At 43.7% G+C, this 17171-nt stretch overlaps 4 protein-coding genes across 4 annotated transcripts; 2 read left to right on the top strand and 2 right to left on the bottom strand.

Moving 5' to 3' along the window:
• The first annotated feature begins 1538 nt into the window (after positions 1-1538).
• BDB00DRAFT_797471 (proteasome subunit alpha type-4) lies at positions 1539-2778 on the top strand. Its single transcript, XM_053121546.1, has 4 exons — positions 1539-1629; positions 1774-1936; positions 2057-2475; positions 2596-2778. Exons 1-4 carry the CDS (start codon positions 1584-1586, stop codon positions 2718-2720), a joined length of 753 nt encoding a protein of 250 aa, XP_052985205.1. The 5' UTR covers positions 1539-1583; the 3' UTR covers positions 2721-2778.
• Positions 2779-2819: 41 nt separating this feature from the next.
• Positions 2820-4044, bottom strand: BDB00DRAFT_783551 (integral membrane protein DUF92-domain-containing protein; the record flags this gene model as incomplete). The annotated part of the gene is made up of 6 exons (XM_053120391.1): positions 2820-2885; positions 2965-3087; positions 3155-3391; positions 3460-3487; positions 3556-3746; positions 3856-4044. The coding sequence occupies 6 exons, from the start codon at positions 4042-4044 to the stop codon at positions 2820-2822; spliced, it is 834 nt and encodes a 277-aa protein (XP_052985204.1).
• A 293-nt stretch (positions 4045-4337) lies between these two features.
• BDB00DRAFT_783550 (uncharacterized protein) lies at positions 4338-5400 on the bottom strand (the record flags this gene model as incomplete). Its single annotated transcript, XM_053120390.1, has 6 exons — positions 4338-4427; positions 4508-4597; positions 4681-4742; positions 4833-4949; positions 5165-5287; positions 5391-5400. The coding sequence occupies 6 exons, from the start codon at positions 5398-5400 to the stop codon at positions 4338-4340; spliced, it is 492 nt and encodes a 163-aa protein (XP_052985203.1).
• A 5236-nt stretch (positions 5401-10636) lies between these two features.
• BDB00DRAFT_797442 (glycoside hydrolase superfamily) lies at positions 10637-13535 on the top strand. Its single transcript, XM_053121545.1, has 6 exons — positions 10637-11203; positions 11343-11480; positions 11550-12317; positions 12384-12631; positions 12729-12945; positions 13023-13535. Exons 1-6 carry the CDS (start codon positions 10745-10747, stop codon positions 13362-13364), a joined length of 2172 nt encoding a protein of 723 aa, XP_052985202.1. The 5' UTR covers positions 10637-10744; the 3' UTR covers positions 13365-13535.
• Positions 13536-17171: the final 3636 nt, after the last annotated feature.

Here is a 17171-nt window from a genome sequence, read left to right as displayed (position 1 = left end):
GGAAAGTTTTACATTTTCAATAGCAACTTTGTTCGACAACCTGTGCTCACTTTTCACACAATACGCATTTTCGACTTTTTTTTTTGAAGTAACTCAATGGACTTGACATCACTTTCTCTATCGCAGCTCAATACTGTCAGCCGTTTAAACCAATCAGTGCATTCAAAAAGAAACACTAATTAACAGCCGTTTCAGACTAGATGACGCGGTCGAAACAATCGCCAACGCGTACGTCTTTAGTGGCTGCCTAGAAGAAGCAACGATCAACTTTCGGAGGAAAGAACGCAGGGTATTCAAAAAGTACGCTTATATAATAGAAAATAAAACTAGCCAGTTTATTAAATAAAAAGGAGGCGAACGAAACGCGTACTCTATTTGCATGATGGAGCCGCGTTTCATAATGCCAAGATCCCGAGGTAAACCGACCGTTATGCGGCATTCGACAGCTTTGTCGGTATTACATATTGTATATACCCGGCATTGTTATCAAGAGATTAGTGATATTGATGCGGAGACGATGAGTATGCACTATAGACTAGGCCCAACGCGTTTACCCGTTGGTCGCATCTTTGTTCAGAACGGTGTTATTTAAAGCTGCAATTGACACTCTATCAAACACACAGATAACTGCAAATATAAGCTCACTTCTTGTTCTCGAATCATGGCAAGCGATCACGACCTAACGCGGATCAGAACAATGACAGACAATCACTTTGTGACTTGTTCAGCAGTCGATGATACCATTAACATGATCCTCGTACAACAACGACGACGGAGATGCGATACTTTCCAAGAAACTCACACTGTTGAGGTGTTTCTAGGACCACAAATTGGCTTCGATCTGACAACCATTTGCTGCAATGAAGCAGCATCCCATTTTCTACGTCAAGAGGCGGGCAACGGATAAATAGTGCAGTAGATAAAGCAATCCTTCGAACTAACGGACGAAGCACCCTTCTACTCCGGCAACTCTCATCGTCGTCGTTCAACATTCTATGCGCATATATACTATGTGGCGCTGCTGCTGCTGCTAAAGTAAAATCCTCCATCCCGAGTAAGACGATCGCTGATCAATAGTTATGCTACACAATCAATGCCTAGCACACGTTTTACAGTCTGTGGCCTTCTATGCAATGAGGGTTATGGGTAGAAAACGGCAAAAGTTACATCCTCTTTGTATTGTTTTTGGTGGTTGCTCTAACTAAGTGAACGACTATCGAAAAGCACATTTCAATGCCTCTTTGGAAGTTATTTACGTTGATTACTGTCGCGACTATTACGATAGTTGTGTCTTTTTAGAGCCTGTTACTCTTCCTATTACTTACATTTCAACAGCTTCAAAATTTTGCCTGTATCTATTCCTTTCATGACCGATAATTATCGAATTAGTGTCAAGTAAAATAACTTTAATAAGAATTACCTTAATTGGACACCCAAGTGCTCCCTTTACAACAGTCAGTGACATAGCGAGACCCTAAAAATGCCATGAACGTAATGGGCTCCCCGCTCACGCAATCTCCTTTTCCTGCCGCGCCAGACAGGTACGCGACTTTTTCGTTCTTTACGTTTTTACTACTTTAACAATGGCTCGAAGATACGATTCACGGACAACCATCTTTTCGCCCGAAGGTATTAAAGCATGCGCAAAGGAGAGAGACAATTGGGCATCATTCTTCTAAAGGAATTCATACTTTGAGATTTACTTACTGACAAATATTAAATATTTTTTTTCTTCGGTCCATTACGCAACCAACCATTGACACATATATACAGGGCGCTTATACCAAGTCGAATATGCCATGGAAGCCATTTCGCATGCCGGCATTGCGCTAGGCATTCTCGCAAAAGACGGTATTGTTATTGCTGCCGAAAAGAAAGTGACGTCCAAACTGTTGGAACAATCTGCATCCGCCGAAAAGATCTACAAGCTCAACGAGTAAGCACCTGTTTATCTTTACGCCCTATAATCTTTCTCTGTATGACAATGGCAATACGTTCGACCATGCAAACAGTGTTTTTGACGTTATCCAACATGTATCTATCAAACAAATTATAGCCGCATGATTTGTGGTGTAGCTGGTATGACAGCAGACGCAAATATTCTAATCAACTGGGCTCGGTCAAGCGCACAACGATACTTGTTCACTTATAACGAAGAGATGCCTGTCGAACAGCTCGTCCAGCGTCTGTGCGATTTGAAACAAGGCTACACACAGTATGGTGGTTTGCGTCCATTCGGTGTTTCATTTATCTTTGCTGGTTATGACGACCACTACGGATTCCAGCTGTACCATTCCGATCCTTCTGGCAACTATGGCGGTTGGAAGGCAACGTGTATCGGTGCCAACAATGCGACCGCACAAAGTATTCTGAAGCAGGATCACAAGGAGGATATGACCGTGGAAGAGGCCAAGGCTTTGGCTATCAAGGTTTTGAGCAAGACCATGGATAGCACTACTCTGAATAGCGAGAAACGTAAGTTCCTTATAATTTCATTTGAACTTGAGTTTTGGTAGTTTTGAGTCATAGATATGGCGGCGACAATTGAAAGGAAAATGAAAGAAACTCATATATGAACCTGCGTGCTCTATTTAGTGGAATTTGCTACCATCCGTATGGTGGACAGCAAAATCAAGTACGATCTTTACAAACCTGAAGAAATCAATGCATTGTTGAAGGAGCAGAATGTAGGAAGCGAAGCAATGGAGGAGGGTCAATAATATTCATGTTGATATACAAAGCAACTTTATATATATCAATTAAAAAAACATCACGAGGGGGCAAAAACAACAGATATTACATGAAGGTGGAAGAGGTATCTAGTGCATGTAATATGCTGCTGCACCACAAATTGCAGATGTAAGAACCGAGGAGACAAAGTTCACCTATATGATGGGGCAGTAAAGTTTGTCAATTTGCGTAAAGATAGATTAATGCTTGTACAGCAGTAGACATGTTACTTACCTGGTGGTTATCCAAAATGTTCAAGCCGCTAATCACTGAGGCATCCTTTTCATCTTCTACGACCATTTTTTGCTTCTCAGAGTATAAGGTTCGTTGAACAGTTGCGCCGAGAATGGAATCGATCTGTGTTTCGAAAGTCAGTTTATGCCGATTCAACATCTTACACGATGACGTTACTCAATATACGAACCAAAGAACCGCCGAGACCAGCCAAAGCACCCAAAAGCACAATATCCCATGGAGTGCCATGACACGGTTGCTGAATCCACAATGTGATGGCACCGGCCAATCCAACAGCCGCGCCCCCAGCAATAGATGCGGCCAGGCCCAATGGCGACACGCCGCCGTTTGTTCCTGGAGGCACTTTTTTGAACCGGATAATTGAGATAGGCCAGGATCGATTCAGGATACCCAATTCACTTGCCCACTATATACGCAATATTCAGTGAGTCACCAGGATCACCACCGCGGATCTTCTCTTATATTGTTACGTACCGTATCGCCTGCACAACAGCCGTAATGACTTATTTTCATCAAATAATATTAGGTCAGCACATCCTTACTCTTGCTCATGCAATATCTAAAGCTTACCCCATGTATGCCCAAAACAGTATCAAACTATTTCGGTCTTGATCGAAACACGACAAGTTGCCTTCATACAGAACTTGAAATAGCGCGGCAATAATACCACCAGTCAATCCGTTGCATGCGACCTGAATCAGCGTTCGTTCGCTTGAATGGTCATAGTCTGCCTCCAACAATCGCTTCCGTTCTGCTTTAAACTAGACACGAAAAGTTAGAGAGAGACATGATGGCAATTTTTTTAACAGAATTGTTGGTGCAAACACTGATTTTTGCCGAGCGAATTACAGCAAGTGTAGTGCTAATTACCTTCGTCAACTTTGAACTCGCGAGGAAAAATGTCAAAAGCACGACTGTAAAGTACGCATACGTTGACGTAAAAGTGGCCATCCCAAGAATGAACGCACCAGCAGCGCCATTAGGCGACAATGACTTTTTACGTCGAGAGTGAATCACTAAAAGTATAGATAACCCAAGAGCAAACAGATAATTTGGCATGGTGCTTCTTCTTTTTTTTGTTCGCCCCCTCTTTTCTACGTGAAATATGCAAACAAAGAAAAGAAAAGGAGTGGATCGACAGTAAGGATTTTGACCCGCTAGTTACCAGGTTTCACAGGATCGAGTATCAGAACGAAACTTATGCGCAGGGCGTAATGATGCTCAAACTTCTTCTAGTTTGCGCGGCAATCTGACACTATTGCTACAGTTTATAAAAGCATCCAAGCAGCAATATGCACTCATTAGAAAAGACCCCAGTACATTGGAAGATAATGCGATATATTTTGTGCGCTTTAGAACGCAGAGTTCAGAAAGTGCAACAAGTTTGAGCGGTTTTCGTCACGCACTTTGTCATCTGAAGACTTGTGGACCTTAAGCTTGATCTATGATACAATTCCTGTTTAACCACCCTTTTCTATGCTTCATTCTTCTTCTCATCCTCTATTTACAAATCATTTATTACCTTTTTACCAGTGATTGCGCTTCTTCTTTTAGCGTCCTCATCACTGCTTCCAACATCATCGCTACTCCTCCGACTCTTTCGATGTTTTTTCTTTAAGTATAGCATTAAACCTCTCATTGTTAGCCTACACCGCCACACACTCTTTAGCATATATCATTTTCGATCAAACTTACGCTTTTCTTATGCTTTTTGCTTCGATGCTGTTTCTTGGACTTTCGTCGTCGTCGCTTTTCATCTATAAGAGGCAAAAAGAAAGCGAATGGAATTAATAACTCTTCCATGTGATCTAGCATACCATACACATACAAATACAAGAATAAAATACCTTCTGACTCTGAAGCTGAACTGCTTTCGTCTTCTGAAGAAGATTCTGAAGATGGTGAAGGAGATCGGTGGCGGTTGCTATGATAACGACGATGTGATGGTGATCTCGAGCGCCGATCTACACATTCAGATCCCCACACAACCCATACCCCACGTTCCATGGCGTTGTTGTGTAGTGGTTGGTTGGTCGAGGTGGGTTTGGTTTACCCCCATGACAATGGAAAATGATAAAGGCCAATAAAAAAGAAAAAAAAAGACAACGTATAAGGAGATGCCATTTGCTTTTTTGACAGCATAACGCTTGGGGTAACATACCACTTTTTCTTCTCTTACTATGTCTGTCCTTGCTGTCAGGGCTTTCGTGCCGTCGATGCGACGTTGAACGGGTGCTTTCCGATCGAGGACGCGGCGATCGACTACGACTTCTCTTATGGCGATCGCTGCGTGAAGAATGTTCTATAGGAAACAAGGTATACACACGCACTAATTTAGTACATAAGCTTCGTAAGCAGAATTATGAGTGTGGGATAGCCTCAATACAAGGCATTGGCACCTTTACGATCACCCATGAGAAAATTCACAAGAGAGAGAAGGAAAATTTGGAGACGCCTTTGTCCAATTTTTGCCACAACCTCCGAGGTGCTTGAATAGGCTAGTTGCCGGAATGGAGTCCGATGATGTGGTTGGTTAACGCTCTTCTAGCCGCGCTTTTATTCTCAGATAAACAATAAAAGAAAATTCATTCTACAATCTAGTACTTTAGTTCTTTCTAAGCTATGTATTACAATTTTTTTGTCTAAGTATATGATATTATGGGAAGGGCCAAATCAAGCGTTGATACCAAGGGCGGGTCCCCACCACATCATCGGACTCCATTCCGGCAACTAGCCTATTGGTTGTCGTTCCTAACCCAATCGTGGTTGCCTCCATTCCGTCCTCAGATGTGGTTGGTGTGTTCTCCGTGGACGAAAAAATTGTCGTAACTACTTGTCTGCCACGTGCATGTTGGTCGCGAGGGCGATAATAATAATGTTCAAACGTCTCGCTCTTCTTGCTCCAATGGCCATGTTCCTTGATCATATCAACGTCTATGCCTTTTTCAGCAGCCTTTGTACTCGCCGCCGAACGCGTGGAATGTGCCTTAAAAATGGTAGTATCAATGCCTGCCTCGGCCATGACCTTAGTAACCCAGTTCGCAACGGTTACAGGACTTGCTACTCTTGGAGTCTTGTAAATGTTGGCTAAAAAGAGTGTTTGATCTGTAGGTAAATTGCAGCGCAACGGTTGTGATTTCTTCATCCAAGTGTGTAAGGTGCGGACAGGGCATATGGATTGGTCTGCAATGACACCAATTTTTGAATCTTTGACTTGGCTCTCTTTTGGTTCTCGAGCAATGAGGGTCATGCCAATACATTCTCCGTTGTCATATTGTATATGCACGTCTCGTAGTTGCAAGCGTCCAATGTCCGATCTTGTGCGCCACATGGTTGCCAAACACAGTAACATGATGGTTTTCTTTTGGAGTTTGTCCATCGGCAGTTGCTCCGTTGGGCCCCATTCCTTCAGTAAGGTTATCACCTTGTCCGTATCCCAAATTTCTTGACTAATATTAGGCATCTTGAATGTTGTGCGTCTTTTAGCAGCAAAGAACCGTTTGACGTCTGGGTGCTCAGCAATGGGCTGTCGCCATGGATGTGTGACGCCAAACACTGACGCAATCGATGATCGCATTCCATTGAGGGAATCATATCCTAAGTCTACGTTGGCTTCCAGGAACTCTACCAGCATCTTGGGATTATATTGTTCCGGGTCTTGAATAGGAACCTGATCACGACACCATTTGGCATAACGAATCCAATAATGATTGTATTTCCTTCTTGTTGATGAACGGGTGGCTTTTGTTAAAAATTTTTTCGTTTCCTTGCTATAGCCTTCTTTGTGCCATGTGCGTTCAATAATCGCCATGCGACTAGGTTGATTCGTTGGTTGATCGGCATTATTAATGGTGGGTCCCGTACTTGGTTCAAAATCATCGGCCACCAAAACTGGGTTGGCCACATCGGAGTGACCAACACGGCTTGTTGCACTCGATCTTGATTGAATTTGCGGATGACTTTCGGAATCAGTTGCCATGGTGGATGAAGGTACAATCCGCGTTTCGGCCATGGTTGTTGGAAAGCGTCTACTGCTGCTTGATTGCCATCCGGTTGTCTCGCCCAATACGTCGGAAGTCGATTGTTGTGCCTCCCTGCAAAAGCGTCGATCGTTAGCGGTCCCCATTGCTGTAGAATCTTGTAGAATTTGTTGTACGGCAACGTCCATTCGTAAATTGGTTTGCGCTGTCTGAGCCGATCCGCCGCCACGTTCTTCACGCCCGCAATATGAGAGAATCTGACTGTGAGGTTGTAATCGAGACATATATCTTGAATGTCTAAGGCGAGTTGCTGCAGTGATATGGATGCCGTACCGCCTGCCTTGCTTGCATATTTTAGCGCTGTTATGTTGTCGGTGTAGATGTGTATTGTTGAGTTTGCAAACCGTTTTGCATGGATCTCCAACGCTATCTTGATCGTTGCTAGTTCTCGAACATTTATCGATTCGGATTCTTCGTCGGTGCGCCAATATCCTGCGAATTCGCCTAGTTCGGATGCTATTCCCCACCCAGACGCCGCCGCATCTGTATGGATGGTTACTGCCGGTAATTCTGGTGGTGGTCGATGGATAGGTAAGCCATTCCGGCTCTCTGCGAGGGTGAGCCACCAATTCAAATCCTGTATTGCCAGTGTGGTTAATTGGCATGGAGCCTCCCACCCTTGTCGTGTCTGTTGCAATGTTGTGGTCAATGCACGCTGTATGTGTCGTATATGGAGTAGGGCATCGCCAATTGCTGGAATCATCGCTGTCATCTTGCCAAGTAATCCGGCGATCCATCGGCACGAGAACACTTGGTTTTTGGCTTGCTTGATGCGTCGCACCAGCTTGTTCAGTTTGTGTGTTGGCACTTGGATAAGTCCCGTGATCGTGTTGAATTGAAAACCCAAGAATTCTTGTACTTGTTTCGGTTTGAGGTCGCTCTTCTTGTGGTTGATGATGAAACCCAAGGACGTGAGATGGTTGATCATTTTCTCGCAATCTTGTTTCAAGCTGGTTGCCGATTGATTCAATAGACACACGTCGTCGATGTAGTAGCAAAAGCGCATCCCCTGGCGTCTGAGTGGTTCTAGGGCATATCGAAGTAGTTTCGACCACACTCGTGGCGCCATGCTTGCCCCAAAGGGGAGCGACCTGTACCGCATCACTACACCATCTTTGGTCTCGAATGTCAAAAAGTCTCGCGAATCGGGGTGGATCGGAACCACCGTGTACGCATCTCTCATATCGATTTTGCAGATAAAATCCTTGGCTTCGATCAAATCCCGTAGGGCTGGCAAACCTTCCATCCGAAATTTCTGATACTGGATGAATCGGTTTATCTTGCGGCCATCAATAATCGGTCGAATCTTCGTAGGTTCTTGGATGGTAAACAATGTCGACAAAAACCGGCGGTCTTGGGTAGGTGATCTCTCTATCACTTGTGCTACTTGAAACTGTGCCACGGCCTGGTCGATCCTGGTCTGTGCTGCCGCATCCTGTGTCACCCTCTTGGAAAACCATGGTTGTGGTTGCGTTTGAAATTGAATTTTGTAGCCCTCTTGGACGATAGACAAAGGCCATGGATGGTTCGTTATCTTCTTCCATTGATCGGCAAAATATAATAGGCGCGCCCCCGGTGGAATACCATCGGGGGGAATTGTGTAGTGTTGTTCCGTCAACGGCGGCACTACTGTCTGGGATCGGGATTGGTCTGATTGGTGTTGTTTTGGCTGTAGTTGTTGTTGGGTTTCGGTCTGCCAAAAAAAGAGCTGGACTTGTAGCCACCCCTGCCGAAGTTGCTGAATCCGCGGCCCCGGCCTCGGCCTCCACCATTGTTATATCCGTTATATCCATTGCGGTTTCTGTTGATGGCTGCTCTGATAATTTGTTGATCGTATCTGGCTTGTTCAATTTTTTGCACCATGTCTTGACTGAACGCCAGGTCTTTGCCTGCTTCGTCGTCTTCCTCCATATACCGGACACTTGCTGGTAACTTGAGGGCTTTTGAAACTGCTGTTCTTGCCTCTCGCTCTTGCTGTTTTCCTGTCGCGAAACCATAAACTGCAAGTCGTCTAGCTTTTTCCATGATCTGCCTAAGGTCTTGTTCATCGTTGTCGCTACCACCTCGCTCGATAAGTTGTTGCAAGTTGTCAAAGATCTCTGTTGCAGCTCGAGCCGCGTTTCGCATCCGGTCTGCGTCCTTGTACTTGCCATTGATTGTTTGATTGGCGTCCAACGTCGCTTTTTTGAGTTCGTGGACAAATACTTTGTTGACAGCACCTGATCGGGTCCATTTATCGCCGTCATACTTAATGAGGTCTCTCTTGAAAATCTTGAAATTGTCGTCCAAGTCAAGTTGGGTCGAGTCGTCGAGTTCACTTCTAATGTCGATGGGCAACTCTGGTCTGTCTCCTCGGTCGCGTTCCTCGAGTTTTGTGCGAAGGCGTTGCTCCAATTCTTCAAGTACTTGGAGTCTTTGTGCGTAGGTTTCTTCATTTGAACTCATTTACCACGAATGCGCGGCTTAGAAAGAACTAAAGTACTAGATTGTAGAATGAATTTTCTTTTATTGTTTATCTGAGAATAAAAGCGCGGCTAGAAGAGCGTTAACCAACCACATCTGAGGACGGAATGGAGGCAACCACGATTGGGTTAGGAACGACAACCAATTGCTACAACAGGAAGTAACTTTCTAATTATGACGTTATTGTCAAACTCCAATATACAGTCGCAATTAGGATGGACATATCTTTTGACGCTATGATATGTACCTTCGGCTGTCGCTGTGGGTAGTATTGAGCAACAAATCGCAAGAAGTGACTCACAGTAACGATATACTATCAGCTGATTATCTATATACACTTAATGGACGTCTCTGTTGAAATGCAAAGTTAGATAGTTGCCTTTTTCATTGCATGTAAAATCTATTTGATAAGTCGGTCACCTTGGTTCCTTGTAAAGAACGTGATCCTTCTATTTTGCTGCTATACATGACTTTCTTCCGTCTTTCGCATGAAATCGCATTTGTAGTAATAAACATGCGCAGGGCAAGGGAACTTGCATCAGCTGCTAAAACGGCTATGATAGCTGACATAGTGAGCAGATCATACCTTGTATTTCATTGCGACATATATACGTTTGCCTTCAACTATACAATCTTGTATTATTCTCACATTGCTCTGTCGAAGCAACCTGCATAACCTGTAACGTGATATGACAGCAACTTTTTTTTCTTCCAGGAATCATTGCAGCACCATACATATGCTACTCATCGACCCTTGATTACCCATACTCTACATCTTGGCATAAGTTACATTCATCGTTAGCAAGTAGAGATATATGTCGATGACTACTGTTACTAAGTAAATCAATTCTCGAGATATACAAGCGTTATATCCATGAGTACACACCAGCGCATTGATGAAGGAAAGCATTCAACTGTTTGTTAGTTCTTCATGGCTATATTTTAAGAGAGGGCTATATGGATACATCATGATTAGAGTAAGCCGTTATTTAGGAACGCCCAACTGGAATGCAAATGCGTAGTACGTTTTTCAGGCGATAAATAGCTCGCGTGTGACCATAGCAATTGGTCTAGTTCAGGATTATTCAGGGACAGGTACCAATTTTTTCGGCACATATCTATCAAACTTTCTAGTACTATATAAAACCCTCTCCTCCTCCTCCTCCTCCTCCCAAAAGCTCCGTAAAGACTATAAACGCAGCCTTCCCTTCTCCACCTTCCTCCACTATACTTTAATTCAAAACAAACACGTCTCCATGGTCACCACCCACTTGGAAGAAGATCCCAAAGTGCGTTCAACTGAAGCGGCAGCAGCAGCACATGAATGGACAAGTAACATTACACACGATGCTCAATGGTTCACAGATGAGCATGGTCGAACACTCTTGATGCGCGGCGTGAATTTATGCGGATCATCAAAGTTGCCTACGCGGCCTTATCCTGGGTCAACCCATTTGTACGATGAAAAGTTGTTTTGGGATCATCGTGGTGTCAGCTTTGTCGGACGACCGTTTCCACTAAACGACGCGCCTATGCATTTTGCGCGCCTGCGTGCCTGGGGCCTGACCCTGGTTCGATTGTTGATCCCTTGGGAAAGTATTGAGCACGCTAATCCTGGCGAATACGATGAAGAATATATCGACTACCTGCGAGAACTGATCGGGATGATGCCTGCATATGGTATCAAATGCTTCATTGATCCGCATCAGGATACGGTAAGCAAAATATAAGAAATATGCACGTAATTGTTTGTTGTTTGCTGCGCTTAGCAGAAAGGACAAAGGAAAAGGAAAAGGAGAAAGAGAAGTGATTTATCCAAATTACTGATCTGTTGACTTGTATTTACTTACATAGTGGTCACGATTTTCTGGTGGATCCGGTGCGCCAGGATGGACATTTGAAATAGCAGGGATGGATATACGTGCATTCAAAGAAACCGGTGCGGCTTATGTTCACAATACGAATGCTGTTCCTGGCGATCCACTACCCATGGTATGTAGAGAGATCAATAGAGAATAATGATGATACGGCTAACAACAAGACAATAACAACTGCATAAAGGTCTGGCCAACCAATTATACCAAGCTTGCAAGCTGTACTATGTTTACCCTGTTCTTTGCCGGTGATACCTTTGCTCCCAAACACACATACCAAGGCGAATCGATTCAGCAATTTCTGACCAACTCCTTTATAAACGCTTTCCAACATTTGGCCTCACGTCTTGTGGATCTTGAAGCGGTGATTGGATTCGAATTCATGAACGAGCCGCATCCAGGCTATATTGGTCTGGATACACTCAAAGCATTCGATCCCATAGTCAACTTGATCTTTGGCGACTCGCCAACGCCTCTACAATGCTTTGCCCTAGGTGAGGGCGTTCCACAAAAAGTCGGTGTATATATCAAGTCATGGCCATTCCCTACCAAAAAGTCACATATGCGCGTGATAAATGAGAACAAGCGGAGTGCCTGGTTGTCAGGAACATCATGCATATGGCGTCAGCATGGCGTGTGGGACATAAATAATAAGGGCAAACCAATTCTGAAAAACTCCTCATATTTTTCCAAGGACCCAAAAACTGGAAACAAGGTTGATTTTTACCGAGATTTCTACGTGCCGTTTGTCAACAAGTACGCGCAGGCGATTCAAAAAGTCAATCCTGACTGGTTTTGTTTTGTGGAACCATTGGCGAATGAGGCATCGCCTGTGTATTCGGATACGGATCATCATCACAATATGGTATTTGCTCCACATTGGTATGATTTGAATTGTGTCTTTTACAAGAAATTTGATGGCCGTATTACCCATGATGTTCAGGCATTGCAGAATGTAAGCATGAAGTCCGAGAATAGGGCATAATAATCAAATTTCTGACAGTTGACACAATGGATCTAGGGTGTCAATGTCATTAGCGCCACGTATTTCGGCCGCAATGGTGCCAAAAAGAACTATCGAGGGCAAATCAAGAATATCAAAAAGAGCGGCTTAAATAATATGGGGCAAAAACCTTGTGTTCTTGGTGAAGTGGGTATTCCTATGGATCTAAACCAGCGGGCTGCGTTTATGAGTGGTGACTACACGAACCATATCCACTTTATGGATGCCATGATTAATGCCTTAGAAGTGAATCTTGTTAACTTTACGTAAGTCATTGGACTATATCCTACACCTAAACTATGTGTTTTGGGTGCAAAAACGATGACACGGTTTTGTAATTACAATTACTTCTTTTTTATTTAGGCTATGGAACTACGATATTTGCAACGACGACGAATATGGCGATCACTGGAATGGTGAAAATTTTTCTATTTTCTCGCCCAAGTTGATCGCGGCAGCTATAGCAAGCGAAGAAAAGAAGGAGGATTTAGCATCGCTGGATACGGATGAGTCTCCAAATACCCTGTGTGATGATATTGGCCGTTTGCATGATGGAGGTCGCGTATTGAAAGCTGCTATTGTAAGTAAAATGTCTAAACTAGAATAAGCGCGGCATCATCCATAGAACTAGCACTAAATTATACCGGTCATATATAGCGGCCCTATGCATCTAAGGTGGCAGGTACACCCGAAAAATCAGAATTTAATATAGATACGCTTGAATACGTGTTTGCGTTCAAGCCATTCAAGAAACAGGAAGATCGTGCCAGAACAACTACTACGGAGCTTTACATACCCCACTATCATTATGGATCGACCAAGGCGAATTTACAAGTCGACGCCTCGGCAGGCACCTGGGAGTACAATCCAGAAACGCAATCGCTATATCACCGTTACGATAGCTCCAACGGTGGTGAAAAATCCATTACGATCCGTATAAACAGTGCTGAAGCAATGAAAAGCAATGCTAATAACAGCTTCAATTGCACCGTCATGTAAACATAGAGTGTAATAATTTTTTGTGCTATGTGTATTTGTAACCATCTGCTGTCTTTATATGGATACACATACTATATATCCACTAGCTGTCATTACTACTATGCATAAATTCTTCAAATGACGCATGGAATCTACTCCAGTTGTTGCCAGGGACTTTGGCCATCTTAATCTTCTTTATTATTAAAATCTTTAAAAGTTAGCTGAAAAATCCAAAAAAGGAAACTCTCATCCATGTAAATTCACAGATCTTTATTATTAAAATCTTTAAAAGTTAGCTGAAAAATCCAAAAAAGGAAACTCTCATCCATGTAAATTCACAGACAGAAAAAGAGAAAGTAAATACTTACGCAAAGCATTCCCAAATTCATGGGGACCTCGGCCGCACTTTTTACCCGTGGGCGCGGGGAAGTTGAAGATGAAGCAGGACTTACGCCCGGAGGCTGCCTGAGTAAAAAAACAGCCGTTCGCGTGAAACGATGCAACATCCGAAGATGGGTCGAGACAGAGGCTACTTGGAACTGTAAGAGAAAAGCAAAGGGGGAGGGGAGAGGAGGGGGATAAACTATATAAAGAACGCAATAGACGCTTTTAACGACTTCCTGGGTCAGAGCAAGGGGAAGGGGAGGGGAGGATATATATAACAACGCAAGAAGAATATGAGGCTTTTAACGACTTCCTCCAGGTCCATTCAAAGCAAAAAGCACACGCCACCGTCGAGATGGATGGATAGATCTTGACCACAGCCGATGGGCTACTTGACAGGTCGGCTTCTTTAAGCGGGATGACAGCAGAGCATCGATTTTGACCAGCGTGGATGTGTTTGTGCGCTATCGCCATTCCGAGAAACAAAAGAGACGAACAGATAATGGGGAGTTAGTAAAACACACACACACGCACACAAAAAATTCTATCGTGCTATACTTACCCATACTTTTACGATGAGACACAGGAGAACCGAACACACGGCCAGAGCAGAGCAGAGAATCGCATCCAAGATAGAAACACTTCTTCTAGCTGAGAAAAAAAAGATCATTAGAGGACTGCACCCACTGTGCTATCTTTATATTTGACACGGCATAACCATTCTCCTCCATCCCAAGCTGACTTACATTTGTTTTGTCTTTTACAGCAAAGTTATAGACAGAGAGAGATGGGGTCTAAGCCAATCCAAGTCCAAACAGATTACCGCAGAGCCATCCTCTAATAGAAAAAAGAAAACATCTATGAGCAGCTGCATACACTTTTTGACATGTCACGGCACACATCTTCCTGGTTCCATACTGCACACGTCATGGTCAGGAACCCTTTCCCGTCACGCTGCTGTACACACTGCACACCTTTGACACGTCATCTCCAGCACCCAGGCCATCCTACTCACCTATCATACCAATGTTCAAGTCCCCTTTTGCTTATCCTTACTATATGTTACTTGTCCGTCGGACACGATCAACCCAACCAGCATAAAGCGGAACCCGAAGTAGGAAAGATCATAAGCAGGCAGTTCTAAAGATGCAGCTACTTTTGACACGTCATGGCATCAGCACCTCCAACAGACACTCGACTTCTCTCCAGCTCATGCTCACATTTCACTCCCTACCGTACTTACAGTTGTTGCTTGTGCTTAAGGGTGGGGTGCAAACACCAAACCGAACTAACCATTTCAAAAAGTCAGAATCCTACAGTAGTAGCAGAGAAGAAAGGAGGATAACATTAGCGGCCGTATGCTGTACATACACTTCTTTAGACACGTCGAAATTCAGATCTTCTTTCGTATATCAAATCCACATGCAAAGCCTCAAATTACACTTCACACTTTCCATATTGTACTTACTCTTGCATCTGTGCTTTGAGAGCCAACGTGAGGGGGATATGGACCAGGTTAAGACGAGAAAGAAAATGATTTAACGGAACTTGGTATGTACTCACAACCGGTTGCATACGCTCCTCTCACTCACAACTATAACCATACACTCCCCGATTCTCTAATCCGTTCCAATGACACTCACATTGAATAGCTTTGGTTTAGAAAAGTTGACGAGCAGGAAGAAGAGCGGCATGGTTGCTGCGGCCGCGCGGTTATATAGTAGTCATGAACACACATGCTACGCGGCATTTGAGCCAGTTCATTCTATCCAATCGGGTTACTCTCTCACTATTATGACGCGCCGAGGTGTGTGGCTCCTCCAGATCAGAGAATTTATTCTACATGAATGTACGACTTTGTGAGTAGACGGATATTGCATCGAGGAAAGACTCAAGGGGATAACCGTCATTAACACGATGAAGCTCACTTCAATCCCTTCATCATCTGAGAAGTGCCATCGCTTCAAACACGTTAAATAAAAGTATCAATACAAGTATCAACGTATACAAGAGTATCTAAGATCTCATGAGACATGATCATCCCACACTTGCCAATGTTCCATTTGGTGGAAAGATCATGGTCTTTGGTAGTGACTTTCGCCAGGTATCCAACATTGTATCCTCTCTTCTACTTTGCATGTTTTATACTATTAAGCGGTAGTACTCACAGTAAAGTATATGATAATAGATCCTTCCTGTGATACCAAATGCGTCGCGCTCGCAAATCGTACAGTAGTGTTTAAATCGCTCATCCATTTGGCCCAGCGTCACCATCCACCACCTTCAATATGCGCGTCCAACAAGCTGCCAACACCAATGATGCAAATGAGCTTCGCGAGTTTGCGCAATATTTTAATTTCGCATTGGTGATGGTGCTGGGCTGTTCGTGCCAACCACTGATGACAAAGTCCGGCTTCCAGATCGAATCCTCATGTCATATTACAACATGTACGAGCTCATAACAACTATTTACGGCGATCTCAACGCATCACACGTAGATCGTGGATACCTCATGAATCGCTCTATATGACTCCAAAGAATGTCGACGTTACAGCAATCAACGAATTGATACTCGACCATTTTTCAGGTACCATACATGAATTCCAGAGCGCTGGTACAGTGGACGATGTAGAAGATCAAATCACATACCCACCACAGCTTCTAAAGATAATGAATCCATCCGACCTTCCACCACACTCGCTGAAACCCAAAGTCGGCTGCCCAATCATGCTTTTGCGGAACTTACACACCCAAAGTGGTCTCTGCAATAGGACACGGCTGATTGTACGCTCTTTCCAACAATATGTACTTGAAATTGAAATAGCCACTGGACCTCAAGCAGGCAACATCGTCTTGATCCCCCGCATAACACTCACACCTTCACAGACACGCTCCTCCATCCAATTTAAAAACACGCAATTCCCTGTTCGCCTGGCATTTGCAATGACCATCAATAAGGCACAGGGTTTCAACACTGTTGGCCTCTACTTGCCTAAACCTCCTTTCACCCACGGTCTACTTCATGTAGCCATATCACGCGTCCGCACCCCTTCATCCATCAGAATCAAGTTAGTTCCCGTGAACTTAAGTATCGCGGGTCAGCAAGGCTAAAACACCCGAAATGTTGTTTTCCATGAAGTCCTTCTCTAATTCTTTTTATCTTCTATTCTCTTTATTATCACCTATTCTCTTCTTTATCAATATCACTACATCATTTTTGTCAACACTTCTTTTCGCATTGCATTCTAAACTGGAGATAGTTAAGTGTTCAACTTTGACGACTTTCTATGATAGGCTACTTCTCACTGCACAATGATCTTGCTTTTGAATTTGAAAACAGACAATAAGCATCTATGTAATATTAAAACAATGATGCAACCTCGCTCCATAGGGGGGTTTTCCGTTGAATGACACGGAGCGAAGCGGAGGGGCTCATTCATCCGA

Source organism: Zychaea mexicana (assembly GCF_025766255.1).
Source record: "Zychaea mexicana strain RSA 1403 chromosome Unknown BDB00scaffold_3, whole genome shotgun sequence".
NCBI classification, from domain to species: Eukaryota; Fungi; Mucoromycota; class Mucoromycetes; order Mucorales; family Lichtheimiaceae; genus Zychaea; species Zychaea mexicana.
This window is presented reverse-complemented; position numbering and strand designations above follow the sequence as displayed.

Excerpts from the sequence above, each read along its gene's own strand:
- BDB00DRAFT_797471 (XM_053121546.1), top strand. The coding sequence starts at position 1,584 with ATGGCTCGAAGATACGATTCACGGACAACCATCTTTTCGCCCGAAG. Across the intron at positions 1,937-2,056 it reads AAGATCTACAAGCTCAACGA|CCGCATGATTTGTGGTGTAG; the intron begins GTAAGCACCTGT and ends AACAAATTATAG. Across the intron at positions 2,476-2,595 it reads TACTCTGAATAGCGAGAAAC|TGGAATTTGCTACCATCCGT; the intron begins GTAAGTTCCTTA and ends TGCTCTATTTAG.
- BDB00DRAFT_797442 (XM_053121545.1), top strand. The coding sequence starts at position 10,745 with ATGGTCACCACCCACTTGGAAGAAGATCCCAAAGTGCGTTCAACTGAA. Across the intron at positions 11,481-11,549 it reads CTGGCGATCCACTACCCATG|GTCTGGCCAACCAATTATAC; the intron begins GTATGTAGAGAG and ends AACTGCATAAAG. Across the intron at positions 12,946-13,022 it reads GCGTATTGAAAGCTGCTATT|CGGCCCTATGCATCTAAGGT; the intron begins GTAAGTAAAATG and ends GGTCATATATAG.